The sequence below is a fragment of the Asterias amurensis genome, chromosome 6 (genome assembly GCF_032118995.1).
Source record: "Asterias amurensis chromosome 6, ASM3211899v1".
NCBI lineage: Eukaryota > Metazoa > Echinodermata > Asteroidea > Forcipulatida > Asteriidae > Asterias > Asterias amurensis.
Genome location: NC_092653.1, coordinates 4,520,497 through 4,544,853, shown reverse-complemented (window position 1 = coordinate 4,544,853; position 24,357 = coordinate 4,520,497). Strand labels below are relative to the sequence as shown.

General features: G+C 39.3%; 1 protein-coding gene and 1 non-coding gene across 2 annotated transcripts; one reads left to right on the top strand and one right to left on the bottom strand.

Moving 5' to 3' along the window:
- The first annotated feature begins 469 nt into the window (after positions 1 to 469).
- On the top strand, positions 470 to 18,448 carry LOC139938997 (uncharacterized). Its single transcript, XM_071934701.1, has 13 exons — positions 470 to 501; positions 3,171 to 3,267; positions 4,003 to 4,146; positions 5,187 to 5,294; positions 6,263 to 6,394; positions 7,223 to 7,317; positions 7,949 to 8,018; positions 8,226 to 10,181; positions 14,249 to 14,365; positions 15,268 to 15,342; positions 16,143 to 16,200; positions 16,957 to 17,065; positions 17,644 to 18,448. The coding sequence occupies exons 1-13, from the start codon at positions 479 to 481 to the stop codon at positions 17,813 to 17,815; spliced, it is 3,156 nt and encodes a 1,051-aa protein (XP_071790802.1). The 5' UTR covers positions 470 to 478; the 3' UTR covers positions 17,816 to 18,448.
- Positions 4,268 to 4,340, bottom strand: Trnas-gcu (transfer RNA serine (anticodon GCU)). The gene has a single exon. It is a non-coding gene; the product is annotated as a tRNA-Ser (tRNA).
- Positions 18,449 to 24,357: the final 5,909 nt, after the last annotated feature.

Below are 24,357 nucleotides of genomic sequence, written 5' to 3'. Positions count from 1 at the left end.
TGACACATGATGATGCCTGTTCTCTGGCAATAATGCATTTAGGTCTAGATATCGGGAATTTTAAATAATTATTTGTGTGGGGAAAGAAGAAGATTTTGTCAGGAATGTTTTTAGACTGCACCGGAGCATGGAAGGATGAGATTGTGGAAGCCCAATTCCAAGCGTTCGCTGACGACTGATTATGTGCATATTTTGGCCGCGATCCGGTTAGTAGTAAAGATGTTCAATTATATTTTCATCGGTAAAAAAAGTTAACATTATGAATTAGGATCGGCTTGTTTCTTTGAACCAAGCTGATCGTTTTAGAAGTTCAGTCTGCATTCTGAAAAGTGATTAGCGGTTTTGAAGTTGAAGTACGCGCGCCCACCACGCCGTCCGGCCGGATTGTACAACGATTGGCGCGCTTTGACAAGTAGTGAGAAGACTGGAACAAGTTTATTACCCAGTTTATATCATCACATGACAATGGTTAGACAAGATGGCAGCCTCCTTTGCGATGAGGTAACTTTTTGACTTCGTTGTTCAGTGTGTGTGTGTTTACAAAACAAGTTCACCATTCTTGCTTGTTGCAATAATCTTGTTTTGGAAGTAACCTTGTGTTTTCGTTTAAGTCGTATGATTTTATGGAAAAGTTTCCGTATGGCGCCACCACTTTTTCATTCGAAATAAAATAATATAGTATCTAATTTACCTGATTGACATATCCCTTTTTGTAAAAATGAGTGAAAAAGTGGTGGCGCCATACGGAAAGTTATCCGATTTTATCAGCATATATCTTTTATTATATAGTAATAAAACTGTTTTCGGACTTCGTCATTTCATATGAAAATTGTAACCTTGCTAATTTGCTTGGTTTGTATTTGTTGAACTGAAGTTAGCGAGTCTGTCAAAATGTCTGTTTGTGTGTGAAAAGTAGCTGTGAAGAACTTTCAAATTGATAACGTTAACCTTGTCCAAATCAAACAAGGATTCAGTTTTCCAGAAGAACAATAATTAATAAATCCATCGAAAACAAAATACCTTGGAAAAAGCTGCAGTAAAATTGTGAAAAATTAAGTTTACTTTTGCGTTTTCGGGACCAGATATTGACGTGTCTAAATTTCTGAACGTCCATTTTGTTGACTGCCACAAGAAGTATATTTTCAAGAATACTGGAGGGTGCTCTTTCTTTTGAGATAAAGTGAGAAACCAAAGTACATGATGATGAATTTTGTCAGCTTTCCAATCAATAGTACTATTTTGAAATAATTCACATAAATAAAAATGTCATTTTTGCCCAGTTTTTCGAAAACATGAAATACGGACATATGTCGATTTTTCTCCTGAAAATGCTTCAAAATGTCATATTTATAGGTCATTACAGTTCTTTGACAGAAATCTATTTGAAAGATTAGACTCTGAACTGCAACTGGGTGTCGACTATGCACTTTTTAAAATTATTATTAACTAGCGCAAACAAGCGGAAAGCAAATTTATAGAGAAGGTTTCCTCAAGAAAAACCATCAAAATCGGGTCGATGGTTAAACACAGTGCCGCACTGCGCACTCAGACACATAGTCTTGGTTCCAAGACCATTGGTGTTGCGCGGTCACACACAACCAATGTTTCGATCTATGCACACACGGCAAAAACTGCACACTTTTGTAATGAATCAACGTAGCGGGCGCTCTGTTTCTCTGATTTCCGGATCCCACCAAGACTATCCGACACACCGTGTCTGCGCAAATTGCCATTTCAATGGTCGTGTCCCCTGACTTAAAAATGGCGTATCAGCAAGCGGTGCTGCGTGAGTGTGGACACCAGTTTGTGAAAGATTGCACAATTCGCTGATACACAAAGAATAGACCGAATAAAAAACACCTGGCGGCGACATCCGCCCGGGGATTTAATTCAGAATCAGAGTGGGTTAAAATAAATTACGTTCTGATGGCCTTTTTTAGCTTCTTTTCATTGTTCGAGGTTACATACATGTTTAAACTTAACTGTTATTAATATTTTGTTTAATAAGATAGACAATAAATTAATTAAAACAAATAAAGTTTTTCGTGCGGAATTTTAAGAGATATTTGGCAATATTTATTTTAACTTTCCAAAATAAAAAAAGGGCGTACTCCAATGAATTGACACTAATTTTAAAAAAATACTTTGTAACTATTTTTAAAAAGAATTTTACCGCACAAATTCCCATATTTCTTTAAAGCATTTGTTTATTGACATAAAATGCACGTTCTCAGTTGCCATGGTAGCGGTTAACTGTGCAGCTTATGTTTTTGAAACTGACTTGCTTGAATCTTCAAGAAAAAAAGAGATGTATTCACGCTACATGTATTTTAATTTGTTTACCTTTTTTTAAATATATAATTAGGCTTTAAAATATGTAAACAATACACAATTATCACATATATTTTCCCATTGGTGTGAATACTGAGATCAATTTTGTCATATTTATAATGTCTGATATGCTCTTATGAATAAATCATGAGCAGTTTCCACACTCTTTTAATCAGTAAGAAGTTGACAGACTCAAAACGTCCCTCTGCCATGTTTAAATGAGCATAGCTTCTCCATTATAGAAGCTATTGAAATAAAATAAACACCATTGGTTTGCTCTTGCCATCCTCTTTCCAATGGTATAAAACTGGTTGAGGTTTTGTGAAAAAAGGAAAATTTTGCCAGACTCCCTACTGAAGTTTTGTGAAGACTTGGGAAGTTGTGTGAAGTGCAGTGAAGTGAAGTTCTAGTTGTTTGACAACTTTATACCTCCATGAGTTATGCATGTGAAAACTTTCCGTATCCTGCAACCACTTTTTCACTAATTTTTTTCAAAAAGGAATATCTCATTCTCATATCTATATTAATCTTTTAGGTAAATTAGATCTATTTTGTTTCAGGCAATTTCATTACAAATGAAAAAGTGCATGGCAGCATGGTGGTAGGATACGGTATCTTTTCCCTTATTTTGTCAAAATGTCTTTAATTTTAAGGCCTATATCATAGATGTCTATATCCAATTTCCCTTTTCTAAGGGATATTTTAGATTTTGTAAAGGATCTAGGCTAGTTGCGATAACGTAACCCTCCTCCCGTTGGCGGAGCCGGAGGGTTACGAAGCATGCTCGAATTTCAATTTGAATTAACCCGTTGTCACTATTGGTTTTTTTCTTTCATCAGGCCAGGGGATAGAATGTTTTTCATATACGATCGTTCCGTCGTCAAAAAGGAAGAAGATGATCCCAAGGATGCTATCGTCTACTTTTACCCACAAACTGTGAGTAGATGAACATGGCCTCTGTGGCTATCCGTTTATAACTAGGCCTGACACCGCACATAAACAAATCTCTTCTAATGATGTAAGTAGGGTTTGCGGTGACATCATGTAAAAATCTCTTTTGTGAGTATTGGTGGCTCTGAGAAGAGCCAGTTTGTCCTGAAAAGAGCTTGACGTTTTGGTCATTATCCTCTGACCATTTTGGTTTTACCCTTACACCGGAAGACGGTCAGAGTAAACACTGACCGAACATCGAGCAGTACAAACCGACTCTTCTTAGAGCCACCACTACTCACAAAAGAGATTTTTACATGGTGTCATCGCAAACCTTACTTTAATACTTAGTATTTTCCATCATGCATAGCCTTAGATACATTTTTATTTGGTTAGCAAGAATTATTTGACTTACAGACTTAAAGATTTTCAAAAACCTCAAAAAGCTTGGCATTATAGGTTCGGATCGCCAACAAATAGCAGGCCCTGAATGAGTTTTAAAAGCAGTACTTTGGAGTTGGGCCCATCATTCAGGGCCCAGTTTCATAGAGCTGTTAAGCAGACAGTTCTGCTAAGCAGGAAATGAGCGGGGTACCAGTCGCAGCAATGGTAACTATATGGTATTCCGGCTGGTAAGCTACTTTTGCTAAGAAAGATATGTTTGTGCTTAGCAAGTTTTTGTGCTTACAGGCGTTATGAATTTGGGCCCTGTTCTTACCTTAAAGATCCTTTCTCTTACAGACTACACTTGATATGCAGTGTATATTTTGCTGTCAAATCGTGGGAATGTACAACTTGACCAAGAGCATCACTGGATCTACACCAAAGCTGTTTAAACTGCGACGAAGTAAAGTAGCAACTGTCCACGAGGGGAAATTTACACTGGTAATTGTCCAATAAATATCAGTTTAATTTGTTTGATTTTATTTTCTGTGAAAGCTAGAAGGATGGATTATTTTATATAAAGTTGAAAAAATATATTCCGTTTGAGGGTTGAACGAAGAAATGACTAGAGTTGGATTCGAACCAACTACCTCTGGATTAGCGTGCCGGCGCTCTACCAACTGAGCTATCTAGCCCTATATCGGTGGTCTCCCTATTTTGTCAATATCTTTGTTCGTGGGTGCCAGTCAGAAGCCATACAACCGTTAACTGCCGTGTAGCCAGGGATCATCACACCCAAATTACGATACAACCTGGGAAGCGGCAGCCAGGGGATCACCTTCAAGATGTTTCCTGTCGGCAATGACTCTCACCCCTGGAAGATGTTGACAATATTGTCGAGATGGCTTACTCTTCCTAAGGGCGCTGAGAAAGATTACACAAATGAATGTTAATGCCTGAACCACAAGTGCTCAATTTCTCAAAGAATTAAGATTTTCTCAAAGAGTTAAGATCTATGGGTGGCATGGTTGGCTTGTGCGTAAAGCGCTCGCCTCTCACCAAGGTGACCCCGGTTCGATTCCCGGCTGGGGCCATACTTGAGTTGAGGTGTACGTTGGTTCTCTGCTGTGCCACGAGGGTTTTCCCAGACCATCCGGTTTTCCTCCCTCGGGAAAAAAAATCAAACACTTTCGATCTTTGGCTGTGCTCCGTGGTCATAATGGGTTGATGTGGCTGGCAGCCAAAGGCGCCCTTGCATGCCTGCTTCTCGAACACGTTGTAGCCGCGTCCTTCGCAATTCAGCTCTTAGCTGCGAGTAAGGATGATTAGCCCCCCCCCCCCTTAAATTATTATTATTAATTATTTATCTTAAGATGTGTGTCAGTCTTAAACAACTCGTCTGAAGATGAATCTTAGAGCTTTGTGAAATCAGACGAAAGGGCACTATAAATGTAAAGCACATTGATACGCTATTGTAAAATGCACTATATCAGAATGAGTTATCATCATTGAATAGTTTCTACATCCTTATTATCCTGTAGGCTCTAGCCTGTAAGCTCAGGACTCCAGATGCAGCCATCATTAACAAACTGGAAAACTTGTACAGAGTGTTTGCCTTCTACCATTGCTCAATAACAAATGTACAACGAGTAAGTATAGACAAGGCACAACCTCTTGGGGCTGCTTTTTAGGGTGTCATGGCCGAGTGGTTTAGAGCATTGAATTCAAGTTCTGGTGGTTAAAGGGAAGGTACACGTTTGGTAATTACTCAAAACAAATATTAACTTAAAAACTGACTTGGTAACGAGCATTGGAGAGCTGTTGATAGTATAAAACACTGTGAGAAACGGCACCCTCTGAAATAGCATAGATTTTGAGAAAGAGGTAATTTCTCACTAAAATAATAAAAGACTTCTAGCCAGAAGTCTTTTATTCCTATCTATATAAGCACACAAATTCGTTCAACAAGGGTGTTTTTTCTCTCATCATTTTCTGGCAACTTGGATGACCAATTTAGCTCAAATTTTTACAGGTTTGTTATTTTATGCAAATGTTGAGATACACCAAGTGAGACGACTGGTCTTTGACAATTACCAATAGTGTACCTTCCCTTTAAGTTATCAGAGTGTAGGTTTGAATCTCAGTCATGACACTTGTGTCCTTGAGCAAGACGTTATACGATAATTGCTTCTCTTCACCCAGGGTTATCAATGGGTACCTGCAAGGGTACCGAGGTTGATATTGTGTATGAAAAAGCCACTGGAGCGCCACGGCAGCTCAGGGCTGTATACTCCCAAGGAGCTGGGAAAGTTTACAATTTATTGGAGACTTTGGAATGCTAGGTGGCAGCAGACTTACCAGGTAAATTTCCATTGTTTACGTAGTTCTGAGCGTGCACACATCCATTACCAAGAACAATGGATTTACCTGGTCAGTCTGCTGCCACCTAGGGTCCCTAAAGTCCCTCATTACGACAAAAAATCATGAACTGATCAAATTACAGCTAAACAAATGTTGAGACGCGCCTGTTTCCTCATATCAAATGTTGATAACAAATTGAGTGGAAATTTTAATACAAGCTAACATTTTTGAAAACTTTCTTTTTTGGTTTTGTCAGATTTCTGGCACTAAAGAGGCATTTATATCCAATATGAGTGCCATCTGGGATTTCTACGTGCCTTACGTCCGTCGCTATGGCAACACAGTGCCAGGCATCTTCGAACCCATTCAGAGTATAAGACTATTAAAGGTAAAATAGAAAAAACAACTAACGATGACAACTTTTTATTTGATGCTTATTTTATCTTGTGCGTTTGATGCAGTATATAACAGAAGTATGTTTGAAGTTGTGCATGGTGTGGATAAATAGGACGAAACTATAAATAAATAGTACAACCATGTGTAAATCTCTCTGTGGGAATGTTGGCTCTGAACAGTAAACTCAAATTGTTTTCAGGAGATATTTTTTTTAAAGTATTGATCATCTCTGACATTCATACCAATCCCGGTCGTGACACTTGTGTCCTTGATTAAGATACTTTACTATAATTGCTTCTTTTCATCCGTGGGTAAATATGGGTGCCTTCTGGGGTGGAGGTTCATATTGCATTCGTTAGTGCCTTGAGAGAGATCTGGTTACCCAGGGCTATAAACTCCCCAGGGTGCTGAGAAACTGAATCCCCTGAAATAGCCTGGTAGCTAGAGGCAGCTATAAGCCTTATTGAGGTATGGCGGACGTGAAACGCGGGCGTCACACGCTGCGACTGATGCCACGCTCACCGTGTTGGTGGTCATTAGGTTTATGTGTAAACGCCGCGTCGCCCCAAAATGCGCAATTCGTTCTATTTCTAGGGTCAATATGCACAAATTTACCACAACTTGACAGTGTTGTAGCGTTGTGTCCGCCATACCTCAAAAAGGCTTGTAGAACTGCAGTAGGCCGTGGGTTCAAACCCCAACCGAGTAATACGCCTGTGATTTTTTTTGCAGAACTCAGGAAAGTACTGAGGATTCAGTACGAACACACATCGGTGTATGGGTAAAACCAAACTTATTTTTCTTTATTCATTGACTGCAGGGTGGGAATTGTTTATTCCTGAGATGCTCTCATCTTCTGCAATGGATGAAGAGTCGATCATCTCTCCTTGCTGGATGTATTCTCTACAGACGTAGGTACGGTGTGATTTATGAGTCGTTGCTGAATGGTCAAAAGCCCCGCATGTGATTTCTGGGCGAAATTTCATAAAGCTGTTATTTATTTTTCATAAAACTGACTGGTGCGCCAGTCAACACAATGTAAAATGTATGTAAGTTTGCTCTGTGCTAGATGTGTTCTCTACAAACGTTGGTGTGTCGGGAGTCCCGCCCGAGCAGTTAAGAACACTGTTCTCAAGCTCTGAGCCCAATTTCATAAAGTAGAAATGACTGATTAGGAAGTTTGAATTCTATGTGAAAAATGAGTGGTGCAGTCACAGCAATGAAAACTGTTTGGACTGACGTGTTTTTTCTATGATTTCTGTGCTTAGCAAGTTTTTGTGCCTGCAGGCTTTATGAAATTAGGCCCTGGTGTTTCCGATCAGCAGAGTGTGGGTTCGAGTCCTGGTCTTGACACATATGTCCTTAAACAAGACTTCACCACTATTGCTTGTAACTTCACATGGACTGTAAAGCCATAGGTTCCGTCTGTTGTGTAATGCACGTGTGTTGTGTAATGCACGTAAAAGAACCCTAACTGCAGTTGCATATTATGTTTTAAGCAGAAATCTAATAGACAAATTTGTAACATTTTGTTATCTCCCTTCAGTGTTCTGTGCACCCAGCTGACCCCTGAGTTGACCTCTCATCTTCTTCTCATCAAGCCAAATCAGCATCATGTAAGTGCAATGAGAATTTTTTTACAATAGTCTGTGGTGAAAAAAGGTTTCCAGCTTAAAAGCACTGATCACTATTTATAATAACTCAAAATAAATGCATAAAAACTTACTTGTCAACAAGCAATGGAGAGCTGTTGATAGTATAAAACATTGTGAGAAATGATGAAATTGTTTAGAATGCTTGTTGACTGTTTCTTTCTCTTCCAGCATCCGTCCCAGTCTGTCACAGACACCGTGCTACCATTCGGTGTCCGCATCATGTCAGTCTACGTCACCAAGCAGCAATACCGTCAAATCCTGACCCCAACCCAGCCCTCCTCAAAATCAACCAGTTGTGTCACGCCCGAAGTCGAGGATGTCTTCCACACCCCTCCTACCTCTCTGACCGAGAAGGTAGATGGGAAAACTTTGATGCCGAATGGAACCCCTGCAAAACCAAAGAGAAAACTCAAAAGCTCAAAAGCCGGCACACTTTTATCAAACTTCAGCGGCATTTTGGATGGGACAGTGTGGCAAACCACTCCTAAGTCTGGTATCTCTAGATCGCGGTCGAAGGGAGGGTCACCATCAGAATCTCCGGTGAAGGACGTGAATGACGTCGTTTTGTCGAGGAATAGCGGTGATGTCGTCGAAGCTCTTCAAGCCGAGGAGGGTTTCCCGGCGAACAAGTTATCTGGGATTGCATATCAGGAATGTCAGACAAGTATAACTTCTAAAAACTCAGAGGAGAATGAGGACACAAGGAAGGTGCTGGACGTCGTTGATTGCTCAGTGACATTGCCAAACTCATCAAAAAGTGGCCATCACATGGAAAACTCAAATGAAACTGGGTCAATCCGAAGAAATACTAACGGACACTTACGGAATCGTGTTCCGGTGGATGAACGTGGACTTCCAAGTCTGGAAGGAGATGTAAAAATTATTGAGGAATGTCTTACTCCATCCAAAGATGATTCTAAAGAGTCTGTTAAGATATTACAAGTAGATGAAGAAGCTATCAATTGTAGCACAGATTGTTCAATTAAAAAAAGCTCTTGTGTTGGAATTGGGGAAATGGATTACTACATTTCAGAGCAAAATACCAATCATTTACACACGTCCAAAGAACACCTTCGAAATAGCCAGGTTCCAGTAAAAGAGGCAACAGGAAAATGCTCACATTCCATCTTAGAGTATCTGGGTGCAGACAGACCAGATCTTCTAAGAAGCAGGAGCGACGAGCATCAAGAAAACCCGGACTTGCTTCAGTCCTCTTCGATAAAGACATCCATCAGAAATGAAGACTTGGACCAGAGAGCAGTCCAAGATAAGAATGCCAATTTGAAATGTCATCAATGTGAGACTCCCATAGGGGTGCCTCTTTCTCCTGAGGCTGAAGATGCAGTCTCTGGGGTTACCCTGGGAGAAGAAACTGAAAGAGGAACTGCCATGAACGGTGACGTTGAGACAAATTTGTTGTCAGAAAAGGGGGTTCTTTCTCTGGAGGCTGAAGATGCGGTCTCTGGGGTTACCCTGGGAGAAGAAATCGAAAGAGGAACTGCCATGAAAGGTGACGTTGAGACAAATTTGTTGTCAGAGAAGAGGGTTCTTTCTCTGGAGGCTGAAGATGCGGCCTGTGGGGTTTCCTTGGGAGACGGAACCGACACTGTCATGAATGGTGACGTTGAGATCAATTTATTTTCAGAGCAGGAAAAACTGGATGGGGATGATGAAGAGCAAAACCTGACAAGAACGAACACTGAGACGGTGAACCCAAGCACCAGGTCAGGAGACGACCCGAATGCTCTCAATGTCTGCAAGGAATCTGAGAATGAAGAGAATATTACACAAGACATTCCAGAAGACTCCAAGGGGGTGTCGGAGCAATGTGCTCGCCTCTCTGGTTTTGGATCATCGGAAGAGCAACCTGGCAGCGACGAGTCTTATCAACAAAATGCAATGGACGGAGATGGCTCGGTGGGTTCTTCGGAATCTGACAAGACGTTACAATTCTCATTGTCGACGTCGGGTATCGAGAGCAAAGAAGAGGAGGATGCTGCAGAGGAAGTTGAAGAGGTGAGAGAGCAATTGATTGAGGCAAAGGAGAACCCATCTGAAGATGTGGAAGATGTAAGAAGCCAAGATTCTGAGGGTGATGATGCAGCAAATCTTGATGAATCTGAGGTAGGAACATGTAGTAATGTTAACGTTTCTTTTTTAATATTTATAAATTGTAGAAAATAGATAATGGCCTGGGCCCAATTTCATAAAGCCTAATTTCATAAAGCCTGTAAGCACAAAAATTTGCTTAGCAAGAAATTTCTTCCTTGATAAAAACAAGATTAGCAACCAAATTTAAATTGGTTGCATACTGCTTGTTACTGGTATTCAGCTGTTGTTTGCTTATCCTGAAAATCACGTGGAAATTTGGTTGGTTGTCCTGTTTTTATTGTGCTTACAGGCTTTATGAAATTGGGCCCTGATGTTTCGACCCTAGCAGAGTCTTTCTTAAATGCTAAATGATTACACAACATACATGGGCAGGTTCTTAAAGGAACACGTTGCCTTGGATCGGACGAGTTGGTCGATAAAAAGCGTTTGTAACCGTTTTTTATAAATTGCATAAGGTTGGAAAGATGTTTTAAAAGTAGAATACAATGATCCACACAAGTTTGCCTCGAAATTGCCTGGTTTTCCTGTTACTGAGTGAACTAACACGGTTGGCCATTTATGGGAGTCAAAATTTTGACTCCCATAAATGGCCGACCGTGTTAGTCGACGAGGTAAAAGGAAAATCGTGCAATTTCGAGGCATGTTTGTGTGGATCATTGTATTCTACTTTTACAACATCTTTCTACCCATATGCATTTCATAAAAAACGGTTACAAACGCCTTTCAAAGACCAACTCGTCCGATCCAAGGCAACGTGTTCATAATAAGTGTAACATAAGCACTTTACTGATTATGTTACACTTGGTTTGCAACAGCTAATTCTATTTGCTCAGTCTTAATTTAGGGAATCAAGGTGTGGCGAAGAGGTTTTCAACTAGAGTGGTTTAATCCCAACGAGGCCTGGTTCTTGATAATTTTACCAAGACGAAGTCAAGGTAAATTATCAAGAACCAGGCTTCGGCGGGTTTACACCACTAGTTGAAAACCGATTCAACACACTTTGATTCCCATTCATAAATACCTTTTCGGTCTAAAACGTCAACACTTTTTGGTCAAAAAGTAAAATAAATGCAAAAATTTTGGTTGTTCAATGATTTCTTTCTTTAACAACTCCTTATGGGAATTCTGTGCGCGTCGCGTATCGCGTGATATGGCACAACTGTTTCAGCCGTTGCTCTCGACCAATAGGAATGAAGAAACTGTCTCATAAGAACAGGTGCAAGCTTGCGTGTCACGCCCATGTTTCAACACTTTTTACCGGTCATAAACAAAGGTTTATACACACCCACGTGACGCACTCTCCACCAATAGGAATAGCAAAGAATGTGTCTTACTTTTACATTGTAAAAGCCTAAAACACAGTATATTTCAGAGAGGGTTACATTAATACACATTTGAAACGATTTGTTTATGGATGTTTTGTCCTAAAAGGTTCTACCAACCTAGTGAAAAAAAAATTCCTGAAGGTACAATAGTTATTTCTGATAAACTACTCACAACCTCAGGAAAAGTAGCCTTGATCAAGGCGCTACAGCCAGCCGCGATCTGCAAAATCCCAGTCCCCATCACTGAATTCCGCCAGCGCACCCCCATACATAACACAGTGCATATAATACGTGTACTACAGCGTATGTACACATACTTACTGTACATGTACATGTACCATCTGTATACGGTACACTTACGGTACATGGGTACCTCCCAAGTAGCGCCTTGATGGTTTTGTATCTGCCAAAATTTAGGGCGGAGCTCATTATGCTAATGTTTACTAACAACCCGTTCTCATTGGTTGTTGGTTGACCTATAAACTCTCGCTGCGATGTCAATCACAACGTTGTTCTGCAAGCACTCGCACACATGTGCTCGTCGACGTATTGTAAACAAGCAGTGGCTGTAGTATAGTAAAGTTGCAATAATGGCGGCGGGCGAGGGAGAAATCCCTACCAGTAAAACAAAACTGTAAGTCGCTGGAAATCAGTGGTGTATAATTTGCAACACAACTACAGAAACTTTCAACAAAATATAACAACCGCGTTTAATGCATCAATCATGGGTTTAGAAATAGAAGGAAGAAAATTAGACCATGTGAAATGTGTTTGAGAAAGGTTAAAAAAGTATCCAGGTGTCATGGGTTTCCGGCAAGATGGCTACTTGGTAAGAATTCTTAGGTGTTGGGCATATGACAGTACAACACACCCCATCCCCTTGAAGCACAAGCACAGACCAGCAGATAAGATAAGAAACCCAGCTGTTTATTTTGTCTTAGTGTAGACATATATTATTCATTACGTTTCTCGCGGTAAATCAAAGTTGGGGATCGAAAATATGTGTTGTCGACAGACGGTAGAAGATGGCGTGTGGCTGAACAACAACTACAAATAAAGTTCAATTTCATAAACTAACTCTTGCCATACTACTAGTACTACACTACAACGTTACACCTATAGTACAGCAGCTTCCAATTCAGGGACAAATCTACCAGCTACATGGTAATTATGATGCTAGTCCTCGTGTTATAATGAAACGCGAGACAACGGAAGTTGTTCGAAGTTGTTCAACACCATTACCGACCGGGCGAGTCATGTCCGGCTCACCCGTCTGGCAGCGCATTCAGACCCCTTACAATCATAGCTAATATATAAACCACGCTCCCGACACTGCTATAAAAAGCACGTAGTACAGTACAGTACATGTACATATACAGCTAGCGTACAGCGTACACACACATGGACGTGGCATGATTGCTAGCAGTAATACGTCATTCTCAATCGCGCCTGTGATTGGCCAATGTTTAGAATGACACGCCCACATCATGAATACCCTTTTATCGGAATTCCGATAAAGCTTTACAAACCCATCAAGGCTGTTGTGTGAGCCACGTGTATGAGCTTGAAAATACAAAGACACGACCGTTCTCACAACTACGCTATACTGTTCTCGCTGTACAATGTATGGTAATGTACATTTGTGTATGCACTGCATGCGTGTGCCGCGAACCGGGCCGGGGAACAGTACGTCAACAGCCTTGATCAAGGCTACAGGAAAAGACGCCTGTAAAGACGCTATGTCAGATTTTTGGCCCAAAACATTAAAAAATAGATTTTTTTGAGTGAATGGTATTTCAAAGAGTATCACCTGCTCTAACATAAAAAAGTTTAACTTTTACTTTTAATGGTCAGGAACCATGACCAAAATTTAAAACGTTTCTTATAAACACATAAGAATTGGTCACGTGATATATTGTTGGGATCCCAACAAAGACTAATTTATTTCACTGCTACTAATAATTGGCGGAATTTTTCGAGCAACGGCTCAAATGAAAGCTTGTAACTTTCTCGACCCCCATCAAAATACCTATTGAATTTTAAATCAAAATTTTGGGGTCAAATCGGCCAAAAATCTGACATAGCATCTTAAGAATAGTCAGTTGTTTTATTTATATCCAGTGCTGAGAATACTGTACAACTCCATGGCTCCAGATGAGTTGTCAATATTACCACAGTGATTTGTATTGTGACATCACACTTTGCTTGGCAACTAAAATTGGTACACAGTTAAAGGCAGTGGACACTATTGGTAATTACTCAAAATAATTATTAGCATATAAGCTTTCTTTGTGACGAGTAAGGGGGAGAGGTTGATGGTATAAAACATTGTAATAAACGGCTCCCTCTCAAGTGCCATAGTTTTCGAGAAGGAAGTAATTTTCCACGAATTTGATTTCGAGACCTCAGATTTAGAACTTGAGGTCATGAAATCAACCATCTAAACGCACACAACTTCGGGTGACAGGGGTGTTTTTTTCTTTCATTATTATCTCGCAAGTTCGATGACCGATTGAGCTCAAATTTTCACAGGTTTGTTATTTTATGCATATGTTGAGATACACCAACTGTGCAGGCTAGTCTTTGCCAATTACCAATAGTGTCCACTGCCTTTAAGATCAATCTGAGCTCCAGGGGTTACAAAACTTTGTTAATATCATGATTTCAAAATACCTCCTACAACTTGGATCCTAGTTTCAGATCTTTTTGTCGGCGATGACTCTCAACCCATGTTTTATTTTCTTCTTTCCATAGCCCACCCTGGAAGATTTAGTGAATGTCAGTCTGTACGTCCAGGCCCACTCCGACACCACGTTGCTGTTTCTCGCTGATAAATCCATCATGGAGGAGAAGGACATGCTCAATAAGTTGGTAAGAGATGTGACTATTTAGGGGAGTTTTCATTTCTAAGAGACTGTGTTGAATCCTTGCACTGATGTCACATGTAGTGACAGTCTGTCCATAGTCTGAACATTTGTGAGTCAAATCCCACTTAAAGCCATTATACACTTTCGGAAACAGATAAAAAAAAAAGCTCACAGATTTACAAATAACTTACAGGGTTTACAGAAGGTTATGGGGAAAGACTTCTCTTGAAATATTATTCCATGAAATGCTTTACTTTTTGAGAAAACATTGAAACAATTATCAATTCTCGACATTGAGAATTACGGATTTATAGTAAACACATGTCATGACACGGCGAAACGTGCAAAATCAAGAGTGGGTTTCCCGTTATTTTCTTCCGACTCCGATGACCGATTGAGCCTAAATTTTCACAGGTTTGTTATTTTATATTTAAGTTGTGATACACGAAGTGTGGGCCTTTGGACAATACTGTTTCCGAAAGTGTCCAATGGCTTTAAAAAGTATGGTTTGCGTGTTGAAAAAAAATATATAAATAGTGAATTGTGAAAGTTCCCCTTAAAGCATTTTCGTATTATTTCAACATTCTGTCAATGACGGAACTTGAGAAACAAAAAATAAATGAAACAGAAGAAAATTTGCATGTTGTAATCAAAGATGACTCATGACCAACTCATGTTACTAAAAATTGGCTCAACACCAAGAACTCAAATCAGATTGTAGTTGAGGATTAAGGACTCATTTTTTGGAAGACAGTAACGTTCCTCAGAGAGGATGTTTAACGTGGCATCATAAGGAAGTTAGTCCGGTCGCCAAAATTTGGCACAACTTTGCGAAATGTCTAAATGTCTAAAACATTTTACAAGGAGGAGACTTGCATTGAACAAGATAACACTTCTTTATTACAGTGGCAATCAGTTTTGAGGGAACTTGGCGAGCTGGAGCTCCAATTGAAGAACGTTGTGAGACCTGAGAGATCTTTGGTGAGTATAAAACGAGTGTAGGTTTGTGGTCTTGAATAGCATTTGAGTAACGCTGATACCAGAGCTGCAAACTCACCCTTATTCTGCAAAAGATTCTCTGAACAAGTTTGAAAATCTCCCTGTTTATGGAAACTTTGTCCCTGGATATACACATGAATTGTTTTGTTTACATTGTCTCTGAAAGGCTATTTTGTATTATTTGCAATGCTATTGTCTTGTTGTGTGGTACTAATTGAAAAGGCGCTATATAAAAGCCCTAAAATAGTTTTTGTTACTTGTTTTACTCGTTTCTCTAAAACTACGGCACTTACCTCAGTAAGTGCTATGTTAAGGGAAGCTTTCTACTATCATTATCTGCCAACTGTGTGAGTTAAATGTTAATCTGTGGCCGTTGTGTTTTGTGTCCTCAAAAAGCACCTAGACCCTTTAATGGTGACCTGGAAGAACGAGATCAAAACCATGACTGAGAAGAGACCAGTGCCCAATTTCATCAAACTGCAGCATGAAATATCTTCCTTGATAAAAAACAGGATTACCATTCAATTTCCACTTGTTGCATATTGCTTGTTACTGGTATTCAGCTGTTGTTTCCTTCTCCTGAAAATCATGCGGAAATTTGGTTGGTAAACCTGTTTTTATCAAGGAAGAAACTTTATGCTAAGCTAATTATTCTGCTTAGCAGCTCTATGAAATTGGGCCCTGAAACTAAAGGTTTAGTAAACTGAGGCTAACATTTGAGAAGACGTGAAGAAGTGAAATTGGTCATTGAAAATGAATTTGTTTTCCTGCTTATTTTTTAGGATAGCAAATCTGCTTACAACTTCATCCACTTCGATAACCACAGCCAGACATTGGAAGGTACATAATAATATTTTAAATGTATATTTGACCCTAGTTCTGGTGTAGTCATCGGAGTGTGGGTTCAAACCCTGGTCATGACACTTGTGTCCTTGAGCAAGACACTTAACCATAAGCTTCTCACTACCCAGGGGTAGAATGGGTACCTGTGAGGGCAGAGATGATTTATGTGAGTGATTAGCCGGTGTTCTTATCTGCTCTGCTCAAAAGTCTTCAAGATCAAAGAGGGGAAGCAGGAGTAACTGTTCATGTTTTTTTTTTTCAATAGCCTGTCAAAAAATCCAAACAAGGCTCCAAGTTTACACTGGAGCCGGCTCGAGGCCGTTGAATATAGTGTTTTAATGAGTGGGACATAAAGCCGTAGGTCCTGTGTGTTGTGTAATGCACGTAAAAAAATGTAAACCACTACATGGTGCTATTGACCCCTTGCACGCACGTCACATGCAGCGATTGTGCCACGCTCATCATGTTGGTGGGCTATGGGTTTACGAATTAAACGCCGCGTCGCCTAAAATGCGTCCTTCACTGAACAACCCACAATGACATTGCCCACCAGTATGGCGCTTCAAGATTATTCTGAGGGTGACGTCAGGTGAATTGGGTCAATAAAGGAATAGGTCTTCTAATTTAAAACGTAGCTCCATATACCATGCAAGAAAAATACTGAGCATTTTGATATGCCCCTAGGGACACAGAACACAGTAGTATTACTGTTATTATCATAAATGTTCATTATTTTGTTTTTTATTCCTCCAGGTAACATAGTGAATCCTGTAAACCAGACAGAGTCCTCCTTCTGTCGTAGCTGCCAAATCTTACATGATCAGTTTCTTGGAGATGAGACGCTGACTGACGTTACTCTTCGGTAAGTTCAACCCAAGTCAAGTTCATTAATTTATGGTGGAAATAGTATAGGGGACTTTGTTTCTGCAATAGTAGGACTCGGTACCCATGAGGTTCTCTCTCGTTTTACCCAAAATGTAGAAAAATCACTTTTCACTTTGCTTTAAATGTCCAGGGTAAAGCCATTTAAAGACACTGGGCACTATTGGTAATTCCTCAAAATAATTGTTAGCATAAAAACTTCTTGGTAACAAGCAATGGAGAGCTGTTGAAAGTATAAAACATTGTGAGAAACGGCTCCCTCTGAAGAAACGTAGTTTTCGAGAAAGAAGTAATTTTCCACGAATTTGATTTAGAGACTTCAGAATTAGATTTGGAGGTCCTGAAATCAAGCATGTGAAAGCACACAACTTCGTGTGACATGGGTGTTTTTTCTTCCGTTATTATTTCTCAACTTCGACGACCAATTGAGCTAAAATTTTCACAGGTTTGTTATTTTGTGCATATGTTGAGATACACCATGTGAGAAGACTGGTCTTTGGCAATTACCAATAGTGTCCAGTGTCTTTAAAAGGAAACGTTATATTTGTTCACCCACAGAAATCACCAGACAGTCGTCTGTGCCCACCAAAACGCCTGCCACCATACATTCTATCAGAGGATATGTAAGAGCAACCCAAGTGTGGGAATTCCGTCTCGAGATGACGCCGACTTCTACATACAGAACAGATGCAAAGATGCACTTAAAGAACAAAATATAAACTTACTGTAAAGTTCCTGCAACTAGGAGGTCTGTATGCATTTCATATATTAAAGATGGGATCCAAAGTTAATAGTTTTGTGATGCAATCATTTCCCAATACATAGAGTCCAGGTTGATGGCGGCACCTTCTGAAATGTATGATACCTTCCCGAGGGCAGTCTATCCACCCTTCAAGAAATTCTCAGGGAACTGGAATTTGTTCTTCGTTACTCTTGAGTTTTTTTCTCATTTGATGCCCATAAATTCATTTGACACTTCCAAAAAGCTCCTTGGAATTTCTTACTTCTGGGGTGATCAAAGAGTGGAAGTGCCATCATTTCAATGCACTTTTAAAGACCTGGATCCTCAGGTGAATTGACCTTTCCCATGATATATTTAAATTACATATGGCTCATGCAAACTAACTAGTCTACGGGTGGGCAAATTGAGGGAACCTCGCACCTTTTTGTACTGATGGAAGTGTGACGCATACAGAAGTACACAACTCTATGGCATTTGCCAACCAAATGTAGCATGCCTGCATGAAGGTAATCAGAATATGCGGTAATGTGGGTTTTAAGAAGAGATTTGATATCTTAAAGGAACATGTTGCCTTGGATCGGACGAGTTGGTCTATTAAAAGCGTTTTAAACCAGTTGTTATGAAATGCATATGGTTAGAAAGATGTTTTAAAAGTAGAATATAATGATCCACACAAGTATCACTCAAAATTGCACGGTTTTCCTTTTACGTCACGAACTATCACGGTCGGCCATTTATGGGAGTCAAAATTTTGACTCCCATAAATGGCCGACCGTGTTAGTCGACAGGGTAAAAAGAAAACCACGCAATTTGGAGGCATATTTGTGTAGATCATTGTAGTCTACTTTTACAATATCTTTCCAACCATATACATTTTACAACAAACGGTTACAGAATGCTTTTCAAAGACCAACTCGACCGATCCAAGGCAACGTGTTCCTTTAATCTGTTCGTGCTGCTAAAATACTTATATATTTTTTTGATTGGTTGACAGAGGATATACTTAATCTATACTTGGCATAATGACTGTAATAACATATTTCTAACTATATTTTTGTAATAATAATCACTTCAAAATGTGCAAATTGATTTAATGAACTGAATAACGAGGAATAAAAGTCCTGAAATTAATATATAAAAAACAAAAGAAGTAATGATTTGTTTGTGTTTATGTGCTATAGCTTTGAAAAACATTAGCATAATCATACGTTTTTAAAGGAACACGTTGCCTTGGATCGGACGTGTTGGTCTATAAAAAGCGTTTGTAACCGTTTGTTATAAAATGCATAAGGGTAGAAAGAGGTTTTAAAAGTAAAACACAATGATCCACACAAATTTGCCTCGAAATTGCGTGGTTTTCCTTTTACTGTGCGAACTAACATGGTCCGCCATTTATGGGAGTTTCCATAAATGGCCGACTGTGTTTCTCGATGAGGTAAAAGGAAAAACACGCAATTTCAAGGCACGTTTGTGTGGATCATTGTATTCTACTTTTAAAACATCTTTCTAACCATATGCATTTTAACACAAACGGTTACAAACGCTTTTTTATAGACGAACTCGTCCGATCCAAGGCAACGTGTTCTTTTATATTTGAACATATTATTATAATCTAGCAGCTTACAATAATTTAAGAAATTACTGCTCAAATTCCTATTAAAATTTCCCAAACCTGAGGATTTTTGTTGTAAAATAATATATTTTGAAATTTGTGCGAAGAAATAACTGGAGATTTAATCTCAACGAATAAACTGTATTGTTCTGAACAATATAATATTATCTTAATGGTATGTCTGATTTGTGTTTGTTTCTGTCAATGAAATAATGTTCCTTAAAGGGAAGGTATACATTTGGTAATTACTCAAAACAAATATTAACTTCAAAACTGACTTGGTAACGAGCATTAGAGAGCTGTTGATAGTATAAAACATTGTGAGAAACAATTTCTCTGAAGTAACATAGGTTTTGGGAAAGAGTTAATATTTCTCATTAAAATAATAAAAGACTTCTAGACATAAGTCTTTTATTCCTATCTAAAGGCACATAATCGTCCAACACGGGTGTTTTTATTCTCACCATTTTCTCGCAACTTCGATGACCAATTTAGCTCATATTTTCACAGGCTTGTTACTTTATGCTTATGATGGGATACACCAAGTGAGAAGACTGGTCTTTGACAATTACCAAACGTGCACCTTCCCTTTAATAAGTGACAAAAAAGGAACATTTTTCAAAAAGGATGTTCTGATGATGGTTTCACAGTGAGGTGGCGATATTGGTAAGCAATAAGTTATGTGGTCACTGAAACTGATGGTATAGTAAGGTGGTCGATTTCATGCTACCCAAGCCCTTGATGTAGTTTTACATAACCACATTACTGCAAAGTGAAATGTTTCTCAAAAACGCTTCGTACTATCGAAAGCTGTTGTAGGCTTCTAACCAACAGTTTGTATCGCCATTTTCTTTTAAAGTGATTACCAAACGTATACACCACCCTAAGGCCGCTTATCAAATGAAAATTAAAAGGTTTCCGAATTCTGTCTAATGCCATATTGTTCTCGAGATTTTTGACCGTCCAAGGAAAACAGTAAGTTATTTTAGGTTTCCACGTTTATAAGGACACATAACCCACAACTAATGAGCATAAACAGGCCTAATTGATTTGTATCACAGCTTGAGATAAAGCTCCCTGCTAATCAGCTTCAAAGGCTTCGGGCTTTGCACCAAAATTGGAGCAGTGACGTCACTGTTGACGTATAAGTTGCCAGTTTGTGCGGTCTGTGTGTGAGGGGTGCTTAATGGAGAGAATTAGAATAACAAAGTAAACGTGACCACTGATAAAGGCATTGGTGCTATCTGAGTGCCAATTGCATAAAACTAGCTGGTTATAGCAGCAGTAACGTTTCTCAAATGCATAATTTTGAGGATAGAACCCCCATACTGAACCCCTATCTTTTTTCCCCTCAAAATGCTAAGCTGGTGCAGCCTATACTTCTAACCTACGTTTAAGTGTGATAACCAAACGCAGATCGAAATTGTCATGCGGCCCATCAGCCCCTACCCAACCCCTATCCCTGCAGCATCGAAAGACACACCATTTCCGAAACATTTGAACCATTCCAAGTTTTGAATTAAAGAAAAACAGTTCAATTTCAATTGAAATATTAAATTTGTTTTTCAAATTGTTAGTGAGACCATAACATGCCAAAGTGGCAGCATTGAAATGACATGTTTGGTAATTGTCAAAGACCAGTGTTCTCACTTGGTGTATCCCATCATAACCATAAAATAACAAGCCTGTGAAAAATTGGGCTCAATTGCTTATCGAAGTTGCGAGAAAATGATGTAAGAAAAAAAACCCTATTGATGGACGAATTTGTGTGCTTTCAGATAGGAAAACAAGACAGTCTAGCTAGAAGTCTTTCAATATTTTAAGGAGAAATTACCTCTTTCTTAAAAACTAAGATACCCTTTAATGACGAGTGGTAAACCTGTCTTGTTATACCTTCTCTCTGTCAAAGATTGACCCTCATCAGATGTAACATTTTATTTTGTTATATGACAATAATTCACATTCTAAAGGAGCTCCTTATCTGCATTGAACATCCTTACTCCTATTGCTATTCATAGCCACCAATATTGTTTCTGAAATAGAAACTTTGATTGGCTATAATTTTCCCGCTTTTTCCTGGATCCTTCCCTTAACCCATTTCCCCTCTTTTTATAATATTGGTTTTTTTTTATAAATGGATATATATGTATTTGTTTGTACTTGTTTATGCCTCTGAAGAAGGTCCGGTGTTGCATGCAATTATGTCCTCTATGCAACACTATCCGGAGGACATTATTGCATATGAAATAATGTCCGCAGGACGGTTTTGTATATGCAATCGTGTCCGCCCGGACGCTGCTGCACTAATGCAATTGTGTCCGCCCGGACACATTTGCATATGCAGTTGTGTCCGCCCCCATGCAAAACCGAAAGGTTAGGCCGTTGGGTATTCGCTGTAATCATAAAATACGTGAATATTCATGATGCATATAGGCTACGTAGGTTCAGTGCATTACGCGCGCACATACATAATTACACAGTTATGTACTTGTCCGCCGAACGGTCGGACACGATTGCATATGCAAAAGTGTCCGGAGAGGACAGTATTGCATGGCGAACACGATTGCATCTGACACCGGTTTGGATCGAAAAAGGCCATCTACCCTACTCATTACACGTTGCTATTTGTATAACTAATATTTGTCTATTTGATCAAGTTTTAAATTTGCAGCCTCGGGCAACGCACGTCAGACCAACAACAGGATTCCAAAGGTTATTTTTAGCAACAATTACATCATCCATTCAATGACGCTTTGGTCACACACACACACGATCCTTATAGGGACAAAACGTTAATCGTTATCTGTTCAATGTACGTACGTTGAATATAAAGTAAACAGCATGCTATTTATAGGCGAATGAATCTCAATGGTAAAGCTTACATGAACGGTTAACATTGTGCTACTAAACAGTGAACCAAGGTTCACATTTTCAACGAGCACACGGTTTGACCCCCGGAACACTCTTCATTTTTACAGGTAGTGTCAACTATCAGAGCATAGCCTACTGATCGAAACGTCGAGTTGAAACTAAACGGTTCTTTTCAGAACCACCCCAACTTATTTAGAGATTATCATTACGTGGTGTTTACCGCAATCTTATTATAGTATTTCCACCATGCAAAGTTTCAAATCCTACTTATATCTGCGGCATGTCGGCCCAATTTCTGACTGTAAAATTGCATAAAGCTATGTTTTCTTGGTACCCTGCCACTTAAAGCTCCACTGTGGTCGAGTATTAAGTGGCCGACTCACCGAGTATCGAGTCCAACAGTCGAGTACCAAGATAGGCCCTGTGTATCATTTACACGTGACACCCATGGGACCCAGACTCTCGATAAAACCCGTCAGAAACAAACAAACAATCAAAAACAATCTTGAAGAGATAAATACACAAAGAGATAAATATTCCAATGCCATAATTGGCCCATGGTAGGACTACAACAATAGGCAGGAACTGAAGATTGGATTGGAGATAAATAGTTGGGGTGTAATAAAGGTATAAATATGATTTGTATTATTGCGCACTTCAGTGGAGCATAAAACAAGCAGGCAACTCTTTATGTGTCTGCGGGAATTTTGTTTATCTATAGTTTGAGGGACTCTAGTGCAACTATTGTTGATTTATATCTCTATATTGTTATGATTTGATCTGTGATGGGTATTGTTGTTTAACACTGCATGAAGCCAAGCCTCACCATAATATTGAGCGTACGTTTGTAATGGACGTAACAGGAATTGAAGAGTCTCACAGACTTTCATACACGCTTTGAAAACAATTGAATTAAAGGCAGTGGACACTATTGGTAATTACTCAAAATAATTATTTGAATAAAACCTTTCTTGGTGACGAGTAATGGGAGAGGTTGATGGTATAAAACATTGTGAGAAACGGCTCCCTCTGAAGTGGGATAGTTTTCGAGAAAGAAGTAATTTTCCATGAATTTGAATTCGAGACATCAGATTTAGTATATTTTGAGGTCTCGAAATCAAACATCTGAAAGCACACAGATTCGTGTGACAAGGGTGTTTTATCTTTCACTATTATCTCGCAACTTCGACGACCAATTGAGCTCAAATGTTCACAGGTTTGTATTTTATGCGTATGTTGAGATACACCAAGTGAGAAGACTGGTCTTTGACAATTACCAATAGTGTCCACTGTCTTTAACAATGCATGAAGCCAAGCCTCACCATAATATTGAGCGTACTTTTTAATGGACGTAACAGGAATTGAAGAGTCTCACAGACTTTCATACACGCTTTTAACAATAATTGAATTCATGAATCGGGATCAGAGAGAGACGACTTTGTCTCGAACTTCCGTTTAAGACCTTACAGTATCGTGGCCGTGCAATAAAGGATGTGGCGAAGGTGAGTTTCTTCATCACACGGACAGGACCCTGCCCCGTTAAAGACGAACGTGCAAGACCTCGTCTCAGAAAGTTCCTGCCCCATCGGCCGAAAACTTGCGTCTCTGACGTCACAGAAGAAAGGTCTTATGGGTGCACCGCATACAGACACACATTGAGATCATATAGTGCGAAGTGCTAAATATTCTAAACTACACGAATAATACTTTCACATTTCTCACATTTTTTGCAGTAAAGTGATATTTATTCTCTGACTCTTGAACTTTAATCCTTTGCTCATTTTAATATGGGGAGTCCCTGGGCCCAGTGAGTTATTTACCCTGAAGGCAGTGGACACTATTGGTAATACTCAAAATAATATTAGCATAAAACCTCACTTGGTAATGAGTAATGGGGAGAGGTCAATAATATAAAGCATTGTCAGAAACGGCTCCCTCTGAAGTGACGTAGTTTTCGAGTAAGAAGTAATCTTCCACGAATTTGATTTCGAGACCCCAAGTTAAGAATTTGAGGTCTCGAAATCGAGCATCTGAAAGCACACAACAT